The sequence below is a fragment of the Cryptotermes secundus genome, unplaced genomic scaffold (assembly GCF_002891405.2).
Source record: "Cryptotermes secundus unplaced genomic scaffold, Csec_1.0 scaffold325, whole genome shotgun sequence".
NCBI lineage: Eukaryota > Metazoa > Arthropoda > Insecta > Blattodea > Kalotermitidae > Cryptotermes > Cryptotermes secundus.
This window is the reverse complement of record NW_019735464.1, coordinates 176,736-198,092: the sequence shown is the minus strand read 5'-3', so window position 1 is coordinate 198,092 and position 21,357 is coordinate 176,736. Positions and strand designations below refer to the sequence as shown.

At 41.2% G+C, this 21,357-nt stretch overlaps 1 protein-coding gene across 3 annotated transcripts in view; it reads left to right on the top strand.

Annotated features, from left to right (window-relative positions):
- LOC111869330 (ras GTPase-activating protein-binding protein 2) overlaps positions 1 to 21,357 on the top strand; it is a 38,235-nt gene that overhangs the window by 13,551 nt on the left and 3,327 nt on the right. For 2 of the 3 annotated variants that reach the window (XM_023860782.2, XM_023860783.2), the window contains exons 6-10: positions 4,485 to 5,091; positions 8,006 to 8,133; positions 9,980 to 10,172; positions 16,924 to 17,045; positions 20,200 to 20,346. In XM_023860782.2, the coding sequence (XP_023716550.1) occupies positions 4,485 to 5,091; positions 8,006 to 8,133; positions 9,980 to 10,172; positions 16,924 to 17,045; positions 20,200 to 20,346 (1,197 nt within the window). The remainder of the gene's footprint in view (positions 1 to 4,484; positions 5,092 to 8,005; positions 8,134 to 9,979; positions 10,173 to 16,923; positions 17,046 to 20,199; positions 20,347 to 21,357) is intronic. The other variant, XM_023860784.2, reaches the window with a different exon arrangement.

Genomic DNA, 21,357 nt, shown 5'->3' with positions numbered 1-21,357 from the left:
TTCCAGCTTCTTCCACCATGTTGCACACAAGGGCGAGACGAAAGTCTCAATGTGACAATTTCGTGCCACAGGATGACAACACGATGAAGCTGTTCAGAATTGTCAGGTCCAGGAGATGGAAAAATAGTTTATTTGTCCATTTCCAGGTCCGACGACTGATGCTGTAACTGTTTGTCATTCTGTCCGCTTTGTCGACATAACCCATGTGCGTGTTATAATCCACAACAACTGATGGTTTGATGGCATTTCCGTGCTCATCACAGAAACTGCCTTCTGCTGGAGGACAGTGCATGTTTGTCAGTATGTGTACGTCACGTTTGTCCTTCCAAACTAGTGCTGTCAAGTTCCGTCTCACCCTAACACGAATGTCACCTTTCTTCAGTCGAAATTGTCTTCGTCGAAAATCGTCAGGCAAGCCCTTCCGATTAGGTCTGACTGTCCCACAGCACGTTATGTCCTTTGTCAGCAGGTCATCGAACAAGTCTGGTGACGAAAAGAAATTGTCCATGTACAGTTTGTGACCTACGCCCTCAATACGCCTGCATAGGTCCCTAACTGTAGCATGTGTCGCTGTCACGTCTTGGCTGGCACGTTTCCTGTCTTATCCTAAGTAAACCTTCATGTCATAGGTATACCCAGCGGCATCACAAATTTTGAAGATTTTGATTCCGAAACGTTTGTGCTTCTTAGGAATGTACTGTCTAAAAACCACCCTTCCCTTGAATTGAACTATTATTTCGTCTATGGCCAAATGTTCAGAAGGGTTATAATATTTTTGATATGCGTCATTGGGAATGTCGAAGATGGTCCGAATTTTCCATAGTCGGTCATAACTGTCGGCATTCCTGTCATTTCTATACTGTTGTCTGCAAAATGTAGAAAACGAAGAATGTGAAGAAAACGGTCGCGTTTCATTGTGTTAGAGTAGAAAGGCATGGCAAATTGTTCAGCAGTCGACCAGCAGTCCTTTAGTGTCTCTCTAATGTCATGTCCCATTTGAATGATTATTCCTAGAAACAGAAACATCTCGGATTCAGTTATGTCAGGCCGCGGAGATGGTCCGTCTTCAAGTCTGTCTAGGTACTGGTGGTAGTACCTATTCGTCTCTTCCACCAGCAGATGGATAATCCCCGCAAAGTACAGCATGAAAACACAGAGAGGGGTGGAATCCTTTTTCATGTGTGGAGCTGCAGTGATATTTATCCCCGCAGCTACACCGGAATAATTATTCACACCTCTCCAGCCACACTGGTCTGGCGGTCCCCAAGTTGCCGACGAAGGTGATGACCCTTCGTCCGCGGAATCAGAACTCCAACTTTCCTCGCCACTCTCAGAATCGGTTGAATAGCAGTCCGACTCTGTGTCATTGAACAGCTGTTTCTCAATTTCAGCATCTTCCATACGACGTCGTCGTGTGGCCATGGTGAATAATACGGATCTCTAGCGGTGAATGGTTTACTGCCAGCACAGTGCTTAGACCACGACCAGAAGCCATAAATCGCGCCCACACATACAAAAATCTCATTCACGTCTCGGCTGAATCCAATATCTGCTTCATGATGTCATGGGTGGCTAACCTTATATTGCGATGTTTCAAAATCATTACAAACACAATCGTTTGACTGCAGTGAATGAAAGAATGACCGATCTGGCAACACCATATTCCGAGAATTAACTCATGTGTCTATCTAACACATTACACAGAGAGCGATTTCAGACACCTGCAGTCGTGCATACCGATATGTCCCATACGATAAATAAGCTCCAACAAGAGACACCATTGAATGTGAAGTCGCCACAAGGACTACACTGCTAGAACGCATGGTGCAGAAAATGTATTACACTGCTAGAACGCATGGTGCAGAAAATGTATGAATTTCAGGAATTTTTTTGGGGGGGGGAATCAGTGTAAAAATTTTTTACAGATATTAAAATCTGTAAATTAGAATATCTGATTCTATATTCTTTCTACATTAAAGGAGCGTTCATTTTGTTCGTTTATCATAAAAAATGTAGAAATCACACCATTTTTAGAAACATGCTTACAATTTCATTGCTCTAGAAGGGTGGGCATTTAAATAAACTCCATCCAGCTGCCCCTACCGGAAATTAAATGGCCCGTCCGATAAAGGTTAATAATCCATTGCCGCAGACTTTTAGATTTCATTTTCATAACTTGTACTGTTCACCAAAAATAATTAGAATGATCAATTCAAGGAGAATGAGATAGGCAGGGCATGTGGTATGTGTTTAGGAGAAGAGGAAGGCATATAGGGTTTCGGTGGGAAAGCCAGAAGGAATGAGACCACAAGGAAAACCTGGACATAGGTTGGAGGATAATATTAAGATGGATCTTAAGAGAAATAGGATTGAATGGCATGGACTTGGTTAATCTGGCTGAGGATAGGGACCGGTGGAGGGACCTTGTGAACACTGTAATGAACCTTTGGGTTGGACAAGGTATTGGAAGGGTCACTTCTGTAACGCTCTGTAATGGTCTAGAGAGTAGGTGATCTTTCTTTGTGCCTGAACGTGGAGACAGTCTGTGAAACACCATGAATATTCTTAATCCAGAGAACAGACAATGCCCAAAGAAAATGCATTATAATAAATTGTCATCCATTAGGATTGAACCAGTGTATGCTCTTTGTATGCACCTGTTGTAGCAAGTGAAATTTCAGCTGAGCCATGATTCTCATGTGAGAATTAAGATTCTCATCACAGTGACTGGGATGTGATGCCTTGTAGTCTGCTATAAGTTCACTGACGTTTTGAAGTGACATGCTGTCTCAGTCTTCAGATGGAGCTGGAATCAGCATGTTCATACAGTACATGATAAACTTGTCATCAGTTTTCATAATCATCATTCATTCATTGGCATTTTGTACCTTATGAAAAAGTGTTCTCCATTCTCTGTCCTCCAACAAATGCGTCTTCAGTATTTGTATCCACTTTTGTAGCTTGTCTTTTGATTATTTTGCCTGGTTTCTTCTTCTAGTCCTTGGTCTCCTATGGCTCTGTATATGACATTTCAGGCTTGTTACCCCAAATGGAAATTATTGCCGGTGATACAAAATTTTTATATCCTTAAATTCATCAGCTTTTTTTCTTTCTTGTTTTTCTGCTTTGAGGTCTTTCTCGATGTTTTGAGTATTGATTTTATACCTTGTTTATTTCTGTGAAAAAATAATTTCTGTTCCTTATAATCTGCATATAGCTTTCTTACTTGATACTCATACCTGATCTGTATGGGAAGGACCATAATGAACCTCACTAATATAAGGTGCAGAATTTGCTGAACATGCAAAGTTTTGAGGGGAGCATATAGTGTATGTGCATATTACAGAGCAACGAAAGTAGTCGTGTAATAGTTATATGCTGTTACCTATTTTATCACATATAGTACTCTATATGGTTTTTACATATGAATCTAGCATTGCTATAGATTTCTTTGCTGAACAAAAGCTAAATAATTTCTGTACAGATCATATGATTATAACTTGCATTCTTGGAGGAATGGCTTTGAGTCATAATATCATGTTTTTCAGGCTTTAGACTTCATACCTCCAAGACTAAACAAAAACATAATTTTTCCTACTACACTTTTTTTTGTAATGTAACCCCATGAGTCCACACATGTCAGCATCACAATTGCACCTTCCGTACTTGTGTGCTTAGGTCCTTGGTGTTGCATGGTGCATAGTTTAGGCAGCATCATCAAGCAGTAATGTTCTTGTTGTGGTCATGAACTGAGTATTGTAATATCTGTATGGACCTGCATGTCCTCTTTCCAGCTTCTTCACTTTTTACTGATGAAGTTTACTAGTGCATCTGATTTATATTCAGGAGGTGCTCAGTTTGAATCTTGTAGTTATTCAGTCCATTGAGGCAAGTGCTGGGCTTAAAATCAAGCTGTGACCACTTCCTTCCATATGCTTCCCACATCATTGTTCATTTTCATCCACTTATTTGACACTCCAGTCACTTCCTAGCTATGACTCATGCCCACTGCGAGAGAGAAGAGTGTAAGACACATACACATACCCAAGGTATTCACCCTGAAGGTAGTACCCGCAGCGTTTGCCAAACCATTAGCAAACATCAGCATCCTAAGTGGTGTATTCCCAAAGCCAAAGTCATATTAAATTCGAGCCACAAAAACATAGAGACGAGAAGTACAAGTAAGTCCTTGCATACTTTTCACCTTATAGGTCTGTAATTCCGTACTGTCTTATGCTAACTGTTGTCGTTGAGTGTAAACTACATCCATCCAAGGGTCTTACAATCATCACTTATTCCCTTTTTTTTCTCTCTCTCTCTGTCATTCAGTGTCTCTGCACCTTTATCATGCATACTTATATATGAGTAAAATAATCATGCTACATATTTTTTCAAAGATGTTCCAATAGTTGAGCTTGTAGTTATGTTATCATCGCTAGATGCTCTCTACCAGCACTTCTGTAATTACATTCAACTTGTTTCAGAGCCAACAGCTGGTCCCACAACAGACAATGGCGTACTACAACAGTACCAACACTACCATAAACAACACTGCTGCAGTAGCGAGTGGTGTGGTAACTCCTCAGCAGCCGCCTCAGCCTCAACCCCATCCTCAACAGCAGCCACCCCAGTTAAATGCTGCTGTCTTAACCTCCCACCAGCAAGTAGTACCACCACCTTCAGTGGTACCTGCCCCACTTGTAGCAACTGCGGTTGTTAATGGTACAGCACTTCCTGAAGAAGTAATTTCAGCTTCAATTCCTGTGGCTGTAATGTCATCTCCTGTGACTGCTGCACCCAGCATGGCACAACAGGCAGCAATGATTCCAACACAGACTCCTGCACAGAACCTGCAGCCTGTTCCACAGGCACAGATACCATTGCAGCAAGCAGGTGCGCCGGGTATTGTTCCACCGCCTGGACATCCCAACATAATCAAGCCTGATGAAGAAGAAGTGGAGCAAGACAGTGTTCTTGAGGATGATAATGAAGAGGAACAAGAAGGGGCTGATGATCACGAGGTTGTAGGCGAGGAAGAGGAGAAAGCCCAACAAGAAATTATGGAGGATACCCATCATCAGATTGAATCAGGTGAGATAGCTTTCTGCAAGTGTGACAGTGCATCCTGGAGGAGGCTATTTCTAGATACTTACTTGCTCATGGAGCTGAGCCCTTCTTGAGGAGCCGCCAATTCTGCAGCTACTCAAGAATTTCCCAGCATTTTATGGAACCTGAAGGTTCATTACCGTGTTCAGAAGAGCCCTCCACTGTTCCCTATCCTGAGCCAGATCAATCCAATCCATCCCATCCTATATCTCCAAGGTCCAAGAGAAGTAAAATTTTACCTTTGTTGTCTGGGAGTAGGAGTTTTGAATTTCTCAGCACTAGAGAGATGGCAGCCATATTTTAAATTGAGGATAACAGTTTATTGTCACAGAATATGGGATTTTAAATCTCCAGTTTTAACATGTCTGGTGACCTTATTCTGACTTGGCACTAACAGTATTAAGCGTTGAAAGAATGTAGCATTCAGGCAGCTGGACCACAATGTGCAAACCCCAATAATTGACGCACGACTGATAATAATAACTATGCCTATAGTCATTTGCTGATATCTCTGCCATGATTGGTGAGTACTCTTGGTATTGATAAGGTGAAACAGTGTGTAGGTACCAATGTGCCACTTGGTGTTACAACCCTGTGTGAGCCTTGGCCTCTACAGCCAGTCTCCACTGCTCTCTCTGTTCATCAACTTCCATGTCCATTCTTTCACCTTCATCTTCTTCAGGTTGTTCTTAACATCGTCTTGCCATCGCAGTATCATTGTTCCTTGTCCTTTGCTTAGTCCATTTCCCATGTGTTCCACTTATCCTAGGCTGGTTGTTAGCCTCGTGCCCAACCCCCAACCTGGGGTACCAGGGTATCTCTCTTAGTCTGGCCTCTACCCTTTGACCTTTCTGGCATGGGTGACCCAACCGGTAGTTCAACTACCTCTGACATATCTCTCCAGGTCACAGAGCTGTAACTCGATAATTAACTATGTATTCTGACAAGGAAAGAAATTGGATTTGGGGGTAAAAGGGGGGCCAAAAAATGAGTTTAAGTTTTGTGGCGTGCAATCATCATGTATGGCGAAACCACACTGGAGCGAGTATGACTTGTAACAAGGAGTTCAATATGACAACAGAAACTGTTAGAACAATCATTTTATTGATATTACGTATGTGGAAAACCATTATACAAAACAAGGGCTTCTATTCTTTTACTGTGAAGGTGCTGTTAATGAGTGATTAACTAACTAGACCCAAAAGTTTCCCCATAACTTTTTGCACCAACTGAACTTGCACTCTTGCATTTATAGTTATTTATGGCTAGCAGCAAGTGGCCTCCGTAGTCTAGGGGTAACGTTCTCACCTCGTGACTCAAGGTACGCTGGTTCAAACCCGCCAGAGGTCATGAAATTTTTAAGGGCGGAAAAATTCAGGGAACAAGTCCTCAGGGAGGGAATTTAAGCCGTGGGTCCCATGTCGTAGCTTTACGGCACATAAAAGAACCTCATGTCCCAAGGGGACCACTGAGCCAAATTTAGGACATTTCCCGCCCAACAGTAGTCTCTAACACCTCTGGTAGATGGGGGAAGCATCGAGATACCGCAGAGCCAGTAGAGGCCGAACTCGCTGGCTGAGTCGGGACTGATGGTATGCACCAGTACCGGTAGGGAATAGAGACTGGTAGAATATCATAAGGGGATGCACAATGGACCAACAGTTGGTCTAAGTGCATGGGGAAACCCACCCTCTCCAATACAATACAGTATGGCTAGCAGCCCATAAAGATGCCATTAACCCAGTCTCTCCAGCCTGTTCTTGTCATGGAGAAAGTTCACATTCCAGAATCTGGGAGTAGTATTTCCCCTCCAGGTTTTAACCACTCAGAAATATACATCACAGGTTGTCATCAGAATGTCCTCTTCAGTCCCGTAACTAGTTTCAGTATGCATTGTTTTGCTTTGGTAGTTAAATTGTAATTTACAGAGAGGCACCCTGCAGTGTCTTTCCCTCTTGTCATTCAGGTTTCTCCTTTCCCTGAGGTCCCATTGACGTAGAGTACAGCTACACAGGCTCATGTTTAAGGTTTTGTCCCTATCAAACAACTTTGCTTGGAATAATACATCTGTGTGATACTGACAGCTTGGTGAAAAGCAAAATAGGAAGGCAGTACACTGTTTACAATATTGGAGACAAAATGTTATGTACTAAACCATGCAAACTAACATTGCTTGTTACCGACACATCTGAATTTAATTCGTAAATTACACATTACAAATCTTGAGTGAGGTTTATCATGTTTTCTGTTCAGGCAATTAAAAGAATAGTTAATTACATGGGACATAATCACTGACATACCTTACCTCTTACTGTTCAGATATCTTCATTATTTTTAAAAATTGTCATCGTTATTGTTTGCTGCTATTAAAGCTTTCGTGTTGATGTAGCCAACTGACTATATGGAGCTGACCTGTTTTTGGGAAATCGCCAATTATGCAACTACTCAAGAATTTCCAAACTTTTTATGGAACCCAGAGGTTCATTACAGTGTTCACAAGAGCCCTCCAATGGTCCCTATTCTGAGCCTTATCAAATCAGTGTATACCACCCATCCTTTCTAAGATGTGTTGATGTGCCTCTTTACATAATCTGTTGATCATAAATGATAATAGACATTTTCATATTTTTTATTTATGGGTAACTTTTTCCTGGTGAGTAAAGCACAGCCAGCATGTAAGGCTGACAGCCTTATCACCATCTTTGAGCCGATTGTCTAGATAATGTGGGACCTTCAACATCTCACAACCCTATGGGCCTTCACAGTCTGTTACAGGGATAGTTTACTTTTTTTCTTTTTAATATCTTTATACATTGACTTAGAGATGCTATTTCCCATCACAGATGTTATAGACTTTAGCGTACCAGAACAATTTAACAAGTTTGTGTATGCATTTTAGTTTCGAATGAGCCCAAGACATACGCAACATTAGTGAAGTCTGGTGGAACTGGAGTGGGGGGGATAGGCTCTCTTGGCTCCACAATGTCAACGAGCCTAAATGTTCCTGCAAAGCCAACAACATCGCCAGTAAGTTTGATCATCAACATGTTCTTGCATGAACTTTTTTCAGTGTTTGTTAGGTACATCTCAAACCCATTTAATAGCAAGTTTCTGTATGGGCTGTCATCTCAGGGGTCATGGTGCCATGTGTTTTAGATTGATATCAACATTTCAGAAGAACAAGCTGCTTCTGTCTTCAGGGTTGGTGTAAGTAGGGTGGGAATGGAGTCGGGTCACGTTGCAGGATTCAAGAAAAGCGCTGATGCCAATTCATGAGTAGGGGATCTGAGTGAACACCTTCCTTGTAACTTCGTACTTACTTCAACCCTGAAGATGGAGGCAGCATGTTCCACTGGAATGTTGGTATCCTCCTACAACACTGCAAAGTGTCACATCTTAGAAGACCATAATCTCTGAATTTAATTCTGCTTGCATTCTCTTTGGGTGGTAGAACATTTCCTGTCTGATGAGAAATGAATAAAATGGGACTCCATGAATTTCAGCTAACTACAGTTTTTCATATAGCCTTTCACTTGCTTTTATACTGTTGTATGTTAGTGACTATGCACTGGATTTGGATTGATAATTGGACTTATTGAGCTCCTATAACTGCAGGTATTTTTTTTATTGTTGCTAGTGGGGTGGGACTAAGTCCCTTGTACTGCGGCCATGTCTGGCCTATTGTACCAGCCCCAGATGATAGGTGAGGGTGATTGTGGAGCAATTGGTGGAATGAAGATTGACAGGGAAACCAAAGTATTATTCTATCAGATGTGGATTATTGCTGGTTAAGACGAGATTACATCCACCTAAGAAGATAAATGTGAACCCTGAACATGGACTGCCTGGCCACAGTAAACTGTCATATTGCATGCATTTTCTAGAAGATGAGACGTATGTTTTTCACTGCAGATCTCTTACAGATTAATGTGTTATGCTGTTGATGTAGCGAGTGAATCTCAGCCAGTGCAGATATAAGACTTCGTCGTCATAACTTGTCATTGCTTCATTGAACCATTGTAGTCTGGAGAACAAGGTTTCAGTTACCAGTGTGGGAACATTTTTCTCTCTTAGACATTATGTCCAGAAAGCTCCAAGAGTGGCCTGTCCCTTATACAGGTGTCCCAGGAGGAATGGCCCAAACTTCGGGAGGGTGTTCCTTATGTTAAAGTATGCCAATATAACCCAAAACACCTATGTCCAAAGTTGGACGGTTATGGAGATAATGGCCAGAGAAGTGTCAAACTTTGACGGGCGTTGCACACTTGTTGATTACAAAATACATATTAAAACTGGCAGGAATATGTGGATTCTGTAATGTTAATAATGTACGTAACATCAAACTAACTTGTAAGTGACATGAAGCCATAAAATTGAAGTACAAAATACTTGCTCACCATGTCATAATTGTCCTTAGGGTTTCCAAGCACCATACATGACACATGAATTGTAAGTGCTGACTGCGCGTTCTGGTATAAGCCAACTACATAAGCACGGCTAGGGTGAATCATCGCACTCAAGGACAAACATAGATAAGGCCTCTCAGCTAACAGGTACAGTGCGTGGACCTGCCAGAAGACCACACTTTTCTTGGGCCATTATCTCCGTAACCGTTCAACTTTGGACATAAGTGTTTTGGGTTATATTGGCATACTTTAACATAAGGAACACCCTCCCGAAGTTTGGGCCATTCCTCATGGGACACTCTGTATATAGCAAACCAAAGGGTCCTTTCCCATGGGTAAAACAAAATAAGAAGCTTTACCTTGACACTGCTATGCATCTCCACAGCGTAGTACAGAAGGTGCATTGTCTTTGTTTTTTGTCAGTTTACATGCTTCTTGATAACGAAAAACCATATTACATCTTCCAGCCTCCACTGGCAGCTCGTACCAACAGCGATGCACGTGACTCAATGCAAGTATCTGGAATGCCCAGTGGAGGGTCGGGATCTTTGCTGTCTGGACAGAGAGGTTCCAGGGGCGGAACTAGAGGATCTGGCATCCGAGGAATGGGCAGGATTGACCGTGGTGGATCTGGAAGGGGCAATTTCAATGAAGATACTGGTGAGTTCATTGTCTTCAGCTGCAGGATTTGAACTGTCATAACTGACTAATCTTGCCTGTAAACATAACTAATTTATCATTAAGTCCATGTTAGGTAGGTCCCTTGTCTCCATAGCATGACACATCATCAGGTTGTGGATGTAGGACATTACCTCCAGATATGGAGGGTAGCTGTAAATATACCAAATAAGCAGTCACGGACAGCCAATAAGGGGTGGTCTTCGAGCTTGGGAGTTGGGCGTGGGGCTAACAACTCCTCCTCACCTTAAAAAATAGCTTGTTACAAAAGCTCACAAGAAGCCTTGGACCTGGATAGATTCCTTGGATAAACGACCTAAGTGAAAGAAAATGGATATGAGATTTGGTACTTGAAATGTTAGAAGTATGTATAGGGCAGGTTTGCTCGTGAGTGGCGAAAGAAATCTCAAAATATATTTTAGATTTATTAGGAGTAAAGGAGGTCAAATGGGACAGAGGTGGCACCGAACCCACAGGCAATTTTTATATCATCATCATCATCATCAGTAATCTGTCAAGACGACAGGTCCACAGTCTCTTTCAAAACAATTCCTCCACTTAATGCGATCTAGAGCTTTATCCTTCAAATGACAGTATCCTCTTCTGTCCCCAAGGTCATCCAGCATCTTCTTACGTCTTCTTCCTCGTCTTCTTGTCACTTCTATCCGCCCATCTATCTTTCCTTCGATAGCTTCTTTTAGAAGGCAGTTTCTGCGTAAAACATGACCAATCCAATTAGCCTTCCGTTTTCTTATTTCATGTAGGATATTCCTCTGCTCACTGACTCTAATTAACACTTCTTCATTTCTCACATTGTAATCTCACCTGATCTTCTCCATTCTTCTCCAACACCACATTTCGAAACTTTCCAGATGTTTCTGATCTACTGCCCTAAGTGTCCATGTTTCAGCCCCATACAGAGCTATGCTCCAAATGTAGCATTTCACTAGTTTCTTCCTCAAATTTAAGTCAAATTTGCTGGTAAAAAGATTCTTCTTCTTGCTAAATGCAGCTTTTGCCATGGCAATCCTGGATTTAATTTCACAAGTACACCTTCCATCATCTGTTAACAAGCTACCCAAATATTTAAAACATTTCACATTCTCCACTTGTTTTTGGTCTATCTTTATTGTGACTGGGGTTGGTTGTCTCGAAATTTTCATTACTTTTGTTTTCTCCACATTCATTTCCATGCCATAGCACCTTCCAATTTCAATTAGTCTATCAATCATGCCCTGTAGCACAGTTTCTTCCTTAGCCATTAACACAAGGTCATCTGCATATTTCACAGTTTGAATAATTTGCCCTCCTACTTTGAAGTCACCGAGCCCATCCAGAGCTTCCTTGGTAAGGCATTCGCTGTACAAGTTGAACAGAATTGGTGATAAACAGCATCCTTGTCGAACTCCTCTTCCAATCTGCACACTTCCTGTCTCCCCCCTGTCCAGTCGTACTCTAACTTTCTGATCCATGTACAATTTGCTAATCAATCTTCTTTCATGCCAATCGATACCTGTTTCTTTCAGGATCTGCATTAATTTGGTCCAGTTTACCCGGTCAAATGCCTTCTGCCAGTCTATGAAGCAAACACACAGTTCTTCATCTATCTCCAAAGTTCGTTCCGCTATAATTCTCATCATCCCAATTGCATCCCTGGTTCCTTTTCCTCTTCTAAATCCAAACTGATCTTCTCCAAGTACATCCTCTATTTTCCTTTCAATTCTTCTTTTAAGTATCTTTGCTATTATCTTTGCTGTATGTGCAATAAGACTTATTGTGCGATGGTCGCTGCATTTTGTAGCTTTTGTCTTTTTCTTTAAGGCAATCATTGTAACTTCTGTAAAGTCCTTGGGCCACTCTCCACTTTCATATATGGTGTTCATTAGTTTTGTCAGTGTTTTCAAACCACCTTCTCCCAGTAACTTGAGCACATCTCCAGGTACATCATCATCTCCTGTAGCCTTTCCCTTCCTCATTTCCTTGATAGCTTTTTCCACCTCACTTTGTAAAATATATGGTCCTTTCTCGTCTGTATCTACTTCTTCTTCCGGTTCAACTTCTAAGGTTTCTGGCCGATTAGGTCGATCATATAGTTCTGAAATATAATTTTCCCAAATTTTCAGCACTTGCCTCTGATCTACTATTCTATTCCCCTGGGAGTCTTCGATGCCAACATTTTGAATCCCATGATTCTCTTTCCATCCTAGTTCTTTTGTCTTCATGTACATCAAATCATAACGGCCTGTTCTTTGAAATTCCATAATCTCATTACATATCTTCTCAAGATATTCCTTTTTGGCCCTGTCCGTGGCTCTTTTCAATTCATTCCTCAGTCTCCTGTATTTCCTCCTGCCTTCTTCATTGTTGACATTCTTCCATTTCCTTCGCTCCTCCATTTTACTCATCATCTCCTGTGTAACCCATGGTTTTCTTGCTATCTTCTCAACTTTACCTACCAAATCACTGATAGTATCTAACATGCATTCTTTTATATCGTTCCACTGCGCTTCAGCATTTCCGCTTTCACCTTCAATTGCACCGAGTTTCTCTTCTAGAGTCTCTTGCACGCTTTGTCTTTGAGCATATAACTTCTCCAAATCCCATCTGGGTCTGCGCTTTCGAAATCCTATAATTTTCTTCAACCTGGTTCGGAACTTGGCAACCAGCAAGTTGTGGTCAGAGTCAATGTCTGCCCCAGGAAGCGTCTTCACATCCTTCACACTGTTTCTGAATCGATGTTTCACAAGGATGTAGTCCAGCTGATGCCTCTTCCAATCCCCAGGTGCCTTCCATGTGTAAATTCTTCTCTTTGGCTTCTTGAACCAAGTGTTGGTAACAATCAATCCATTTCGTTCACAAAAGTCAATAAGCATTTGACCTCTGTGATTCCGTCTTCCTAGTCCATGTGATCCAACAATATTCTGATATGGTTCATCTCCAACAATGCTGTTCCAGTCTCCCAATATGATGCTGTTTGTGTCTCCTCTTCCATCTTCCTGAAGAATTTCTTCAATTGTGTCATACACTTTTTCCACTTCATCATCTTCATACTCTGATGTTGGCATGTACACTTGTATAATCAGTATATCTACCGGTTCCGCCTTTAACTTCAGAGCAATAATTCTGTCATTACAAGCAATCTTCTTAACAACACTCCTCACTACACTTTTATGCACCACTATTGCCACACCTCTTTCAGCCCGTTCACCTCCGGAATAATACACTGTATAATCACCGCTTCTTATTTCACCTTGTCCTTTCCACCGCACTTCGCTGACACCTAGCACAGACACTTCATTCTTCTGCATTTCCGTTTTCAAATTCTCCAATTTTCCTGCTTGATTCAAGGTCCTGACATTCCATGTTCCAATCTTGTATCCATGCTGTTTCTTCTGATCTTCGCACTTTTTCTTGTTGTAACGCCTGCATGACATTTCCTCTAGAAACACTCCCCCCCGGAGATCCGATTGGGGGAGTAGTTTACCTCCGGATTGTTTTGCCTCCAGAGGAAACATCTCGCATATATGGTATCTCTGTTTTTGGAAAGAGACTATCCAGGAAAAGTGATAATGTGGTAGTTTTTCCATTTGCTTTCCACATCGCAGTACAGCAGCCGTTCAAACCACTCTGGTCACGCCTGCTGCTATACGAACTTGAACCATCTCGAGCATCATTTGCTCTGTGCTTCAAGTCGCTACTGATGACGCTGCTTCCGGCATCAGTTTTTGGTGTCTCTCTTCGTCTGATGCCTACCCTTTGACCTGTCCAGCAAGGGAGGCCCTGCCAGTAGCTACGCTACCGCTGGTATAGCTCTCAGGGTCCTTGGCATACTCAAACCCCCTCACCACGATAAGGTGGAGACACCAACGAGGGGGAATTTTTATATATATATATTTTCTTTGGGAACGAGGAGTGAGAATCATATCAGGAGTTAAGAGGGTAGAGTTTGTTAGTGATAGGATGTCGAACATAATACTAAGAGGTCGCTGGTGTGATATCATCGTTCTGAATGTTCGTGCCCCAACAGAAGATAAAATTGATGATATGAAGGACAGGTTCTATGAAGAACTAGAACATGTATTTGATAAATTCCCTAAATGTGGAGTTTATATGGAGAGGTTCAGTCTCAAGAAATTAAACAAGGTAGAAGGTAAAGAGCAGTATTGTGTTGAAATCTCAAATAGGTTCGCTGCTTTGGAAAACTTAGACATGGAGGTGGATGTTAATAGAGCTTGGGAAACTTTTAGGGTGACAAAATTTCTGCCAAAGAGAGCCTAGGTTATTATAAACTGAAGAACCATAAGCCATTGTTCGATGTAGGATGCTCAAAATTATTAGACCAAAAGAAACAAGACAAATTGCAGTGGTTACAGGATCCGAGCAAAATAAACATGGATAATCTGCACAATATAAGATGTCATATCAGCTGGCATTTCAGGAATAAAAAGAGGGAATATTCGAAAGACAGAACTTATGAGCTTGCAGTGAACAGTAAGAACAAGAACAGTAGAGACTTGTATAAAGGAATAAATGACTTCAAGAAGGGTTACCAACCCAGAAGTAACTTAGTGAAGGATGAGAATGGTGATCTGCTTGCATATTCCCACAACATTTTGAATAGGTGGAAGAACTACTTCTCTCATATATTAAATGTACATAGGGTCAGTGATGTTAGGCAGATAGAAATACAAGGGTAAGTTAATAAGTAAGTTACAAATGGATATAGAACCTAAATAAGAGTACCGATTTTAAAAATGCTTTTATTTCTCAACATAATCTCCCTGTACATTGAAGCACTTGTCCCATCGTTTCACAAGCCCCTGAAAACCAGCAGCATAAAATTCTTTGGACTGCTGTCGGAACCATGTGTGTTCACACAGCATGGCCTACCTCATACTACATGACAGGTTAGGTTTGACAAAGTCTGTGCATGATGGGTGCCGCGCATGTTGACCCCACAACACAAAATGCAAAGAATGGGACTGGCATTACAGCATCTGAATCTCTACCACGATGAAGGACAGGATATGCTAGCCCGAATTGTCGCAGGTGATGAGTCTTTGGTTCGCCATTACCAGCCCAAGACAAAGCGTGCGTCAGTGCAGTGGAAACATCCTGCATCACCTGCCCAAAAGAAGTTTAAGGTGACACCATCCTCCAGGAAAGTGATGCTCACAGTCTTCTGGGATCATGAAGGCATACTGTTCACCCCATTCCAGCCTCAAGGACAAACCGTAAATGCCAACTTCTGTTGTAACATCCTCAGGAAACTTCAAAAGGCCGTTCAGTGGAAGCATGCAACCTGTCATGCATTATGAGGTAGACCATGCCGTGTGAACACGCCTGGTTCCGACAGCAGTCCAAAGAATTTTATGCTGCTGGTTTTCAGGGACTTGTGAAAGGATGGGACAAGTGCCTCAGTGTACAGGGAGATTATGTTGAGAAATAAAAGCATTTTTCAAATCGGTACTCTTATTAGACTTCAAGAAAGCCTACAATTCAGTTAGGAGGGAAGTGTTGTACAATATTCTGATAGAGTTTGGGATACCCATGAAACTAGTTAGGTTGATTAAAATGTGTTAAAATGAAACATACAGTAAAGTCCATGTAGGTAAACATTTGTCTGATAAATTTCCTATCCAGAATGGTCTAAAACAAGGAGATGCTTTATCGCCACCCCTTTTCAACTTCGATTTAGAATATGCCATTAGGAAGGTCCAGGAAAACCAGGTGGGACTGAAATTAAATGGGACACATCAGCTGTTTGACTATGCCAATGATGTGAATGTGCTGGGTGATAATATAGATACCATAAAGAAAAACAAAAAAAAACTTTAATTGACGCAAGTAAGGAGGTTGCTTTAGAAGTAAACACAGAGAAAACTAAGTATATCTTGCCGTCTTGTCACCAAAATACAGGGCAAGATAATGACATAAAGATAGGTAATAGATATTTTGAAAATGTGGCACAGTTCAGATATTTGGGAATGACAGTAACCAATCAGAACCTGATTCAGGAGGAAATTGAAAGAAGATTGAACTTGGGTTAATGCTTGCTACCATTCAGTCCAGAACTTTTTGTCTTTTCATTTGCTGTCCAAAAACATAAAAATTAGAATATACAAAACCATAATTTTGCCTGTGGTTCTATATGGGTGTGAAACTTCGTCTCTTGACATTAAGGGAGGACAATAGACTGAGGGTGTTGAGAATATTTGGACCGAAGAGAGATGAAATTACAGGAGGTTGGAAAAGAAATTGCATAATGAGGAGCTTCATAACTTGTACGCTTCTCCCTGTATAGATAGAATGAGAAGGGTGAGATTGGCCGGACATGTAGCACGAATGGAGGAGAAGAGGAATGCGTAGAGGATATTGGTGGGAAAGCCAGAAGGAAAGAGACCACTAAGGAGACCAAGACATAGATGGGTGGATAATATTAAAGTGGATCGTAGAGAGATCAGATGGGTTGGTATGGATTGGATTGATCTGTCTCAGGATAGGGACCAGTTACAGGCTCTTGTGAATACAGTAATGAACCTTCAGGTTCCATAAAATGCTGGGAAGTTCTTGAGTGGCTGCACAATTGGCAGCTTCTGAAGAAGGGCTCAGTTCCATGAGTGGGAGAGAAATTATATTTAAGTATCTCCTATTTTCTAATTAAAAATTGATAATGCAAAGAGAGAGTAAGGCGAATTTTGCCTTGTGAAAGAATGGATTTTGTTCTCAACAGGAAGTATTGGTGTAGAGGGTGACCGACGGCGCATGGGACCCAACATAATGCAACAGTACCCAGATAACCAGCAGTTGTTCATTGGGAACCTCCCACATCTTGCTACAGAGGATGATATGAAGGTAAGTTCTAGTTCACACATCACCAAGTTCGTTTTCTTGATCTGAAGTACTGTCATATAATTGGTATTGAACAGTGCCTCAGTTTATTGGTGTGGCAACATTACCATGTGTACTAATGTTATGTTTCCTGCAAAATGTTCTGAATTTTTTTTTAGATTGATAAATGCAGTTCTTCACATACCACAGTTCTTGACAGAGACCATGCATGCCAAGACTAAAGCCTATTGGGAAATTGAGGGTTAGGGATACCTTTTCTGTTTGTGCAGTTACTGGCTAAATAGACTTCCGCATGTAATTTCAGCGAAAAGCAAGTTAGATTATATCTGATGACTCATTTTTGTCACTAGACATTACCAAATGGTCATTTTTATTTCTCCCTTTTATTTTCTATCTCATGGGTCTCAAGATTTTGATAGATTTACACCTTTTTTTAACCCTCCTAAAAATGGAAAAATCACTTCTGAACTGCTGTGGATGTGCAGCTTGATAGGAGCTTAACAGTTGAACAGATTTTATTTATGTTGAAGTGTGTACCCATCATAGGTTGGTGTCTGGTGACTATTGTGTTGTATAGAACTGTTGCTAAGTGGTGACTGTAAACAACAGCCATTGCTATGTAGTGCCTGCAGCATACACATGCACTGTGATGTCACGCAACACTAGAAGAGGTGTTGTAGGTGGCATTCTCTGGGTCTGCTCCAAGGGTATATGACTCGACCGACCTACTTCAGTTCATAAAGTGAATGCAGTGCATCTGAGGGTTCAGGTGTGTAGTGTTAACCAGAGGGCAACACAAGCTGAAGATTCATTACCAGGAATCATTTAGTGAAAAGATTGCATAGGAATAGCCATTGTTGAGAGCTGTTACCAAGTAAAGACTAGTGAATGTAGACTGAGAAAACTTAGTATGGAACTCATCAGTATTGTTATAGTTATTCATAGTTACGACCTGTAAGTGGTCAGTAAATCTATGCACTGATCTAAACCCTGTCTGTAGCCACTGATACACATGACAAACAGGTGTCAGAAATGGGATTGGATTGATCATCTAATTGGATGGAGATTGCAGCAAGTACTTGTATCGACATACTACAAAGATAGAACAAATACCGGAACACCTCCTGGCTGAAATAAGAACCAACAGAAAAGAAATGAGAACCATTTGAGAAAAAGTTAGAAACCAACCAAGAAAGGATGGAAAGCAAAATAGATGCCTACCAAGAAAAGATGGAAGACTGACGAGAGGAAATGAAATCCCAGGTGGCTTCCCTCGCCTCCTGGATTGATGCCATCCAAGAAGAGATGAGAGCCAGAGTAAGTGCTATCCAGTATAAGATGGAGGTCACAATGAAGTGCAGTCAGGAAGAAACGGAGGCTGCAGTACACTCCATCTTGTCCGAGTTAGAAGAGGCCATGAAACCTCAGGTGGAAGACATCCTGGTATGTGTCGATCAAAGGACGTGGGGCCTCTGCAAGGAATATAATGAGAAGATTGATGAAATGCAGGTGGACACAGGCAGTAAAGATGTCCATCGATATGTGGACCAGGAGTTTCAAGGACAATATAACGGATGTAAAGAAGGATTTTTACAAGGCCATAGCAAATATGGGAAATGGCCCTCACAGAGAGTTTGGCCTCATGCTCCAGATCAAGACCCAGACATTGAAGGCCCTAATTGAGGCCACCTGATGCGAGTTTCAGACACAGTTAAAAGAATTTGAGGCCTGGACTGAGTATGGAACAGGAACAGGAGCCAGCACAAGCACAACACAGCCACTGAAGATCAGTGGGACTGCATCAGGGACAATGTTCCGGTGCCAGTTCGAGACCATAGTGGAGCACAACTGTTGGACATACCAGGAGAAAGCCACGTATTTGATCACAGCCTTGCAAGGCCAGACCACCTACATGCTGCACAGAATCCCTGAAGGCACAGCTTACAAGGAAACCCTTGAGGCCCTGGAGGACCGTTTTTCAGAGACCAACACTTTGCCACCACATATTGCAGTCGGCTGAAAAGAAGGACCCACAGGGTCAGGGAATCCTTGCAAGAATTTGCCATGGCCATCAAACAGCTTGACCACCTGCACTAGCCAAGCCTTAATAATGTTATTCATTTCTAATATAACTAATGACATGAAATAAATACTAAAAGAGCTTCAGTCATGAGCCAAGGCAAGTGTAATGCCGCGGGTACTTTGGCTGCAGTGCATGCACAAGCAACTGTGATTCTCCAAGTGGAATGATTTTAGTAGATGCTGAATATGTGATGTCAGTTGCCAAAGATATGATTGTCCAGAAATGATTTCCTGTAAAAAAAAATGTAGATATTGATTGTTGTCTCGGCTACAGTCGCACTAAATCAAGGTATGACTTCTGGAAGGTCAGAAATGTTTTAAAATGCAGGTATGTTACTAAATACCTTTCAAAGAAAACTAAATTATGGATTTTTAATAGTAGTATAAAATCCGTTCTCCTTTATGCCTGTGGAACATGGAAAGTATTAAAAACAAGCATGAACAAACTACAAAGCTTTGTAAATAGCTGTTTAAGACATAGTTTAAACATAAGATGGCTAGACACAGTATCAAATAACTCTCTGTGGGAATTCACAAAACAAGAACCAGTTTACATCCAAATTAAGAAGAGAAAATGGAGATGGATTGGGCACACTTTAAGAAACCAGTTGGCGCCATAGAAAAATATGCATTCTCTTGGAATGGGATGGGAAAGACCTGGAGAGAGGTTAAGGCATTTGCAAACCAGAGGAGAAGATGGAGAAGCTTCACAGGAGCCCTATGGAACTAAAGCAATTAAGTCATGTTACTAAACAAAAATTCACTGTGTGTGGGGAAAATACTCATTATTTATGTGTGCTTCAGTTGAGACCAAAAAGAAATTTACTGGATATAGGATTTTACAAGAGCTGCTAGCTGACAGTGACAGGTATCAAAGCATTATGCACTATGTTTGGTCGCAGATGTGTTGGAAGATATCACACATTATGATTTGAAATAACTTGCTCTCTGCACTGAGAGATTATTGTTTGTGCCTGCGCATCATGTGCATGCAATTCATGACAAATTATTTATTCATAAAGACTTCCATGTTTAACATCTTGAAAAGCACTAATTGTTTGTTGGTTTGTTACAGGAATTATTTGGCAAGTTTGGCACCATCATTGATCTCCGTATTCACAGCAAACAAAGTAATAAAGGAGTTCCTGGAAGTAGAGTCCCAAACTATGGATTCATTATCTTTGATGATGCAAATGTTGTTCAGAAGGTTCTTGGTGGTGGGGTAAGTGACTGCAAGTAATATTTTTTTATATGGGCAGCCAGATTGAACTCTTGTATACTAATAACCTAACAGGAAGGGAACCATTTGGAGGACATAGCTAAGAGAATAATCTTAAAATGAATCTTAAAGAACTGAAGTGTAAGTTCATGAACTGGATTCATTTGTCTCATCATTGGTACCATTGTCAGGCTGTTGTGTGCATGGTGATGGACCTTCATCATACGTAGAAGTCAGGAAATTTCTGGAGTAACTAAACAGTGGAGAGTGTTGTGATGTATGGAGGTAGTCCTGTACCAATAACAAACCTGAATTATGGACATACTGAGCAGCCAAATTTTGCTCCCAAGAGGCTGGTTCAAACTGCTGCTAGTACTGCTTACTGTTATTGTTGTTGTTGCCATCATCTCAGACCAGTTAATTTAAATTATCTTTATACATAATGATTTTAGTCCAGGGTGCCATGTGATATGATCCCCAATTTCTTTGACTTTGAAGCAGCAAATTTGTTGCAGACTAATGTTGAATCACTAGGATGAATGCACTGCTTCATAAAGATTCCACTGGGGGGCATTTTCATACCATGTTCATGCCAAAAGAATGTATATTGACAGTTACTGGGATGGCAGGTAAAGGAAAATTCACTGTTGAGAAAAGAGTAAACCTTTTTCTGCCAAAATATGAAGTTTTGTTGCAACATACAGTCATTGTTATGCTCATTTAGGGACAGTTGGCCCCTTCACAAGACATACGTATACAGGCTTACTTGACTTTCAGCAAGATGGTTCATTTTCAGAGTGAAACCATCATCTTGCTGGAAGTGTGCATACTGCCCAAAACATGATACTGAGTTGCACTACAACTGAGTTCAAGAGAATCAACAGGGAGAACTGTATTGGAATTAGCTGTATACTGACGTTTTATTCAGAAAATCATGCAGTTAAATTTGCATGTGATTGACAGCATAAATTGGAGTTCACTGTGTGGTCTAAACATGAAGAAGCCATACTGCAC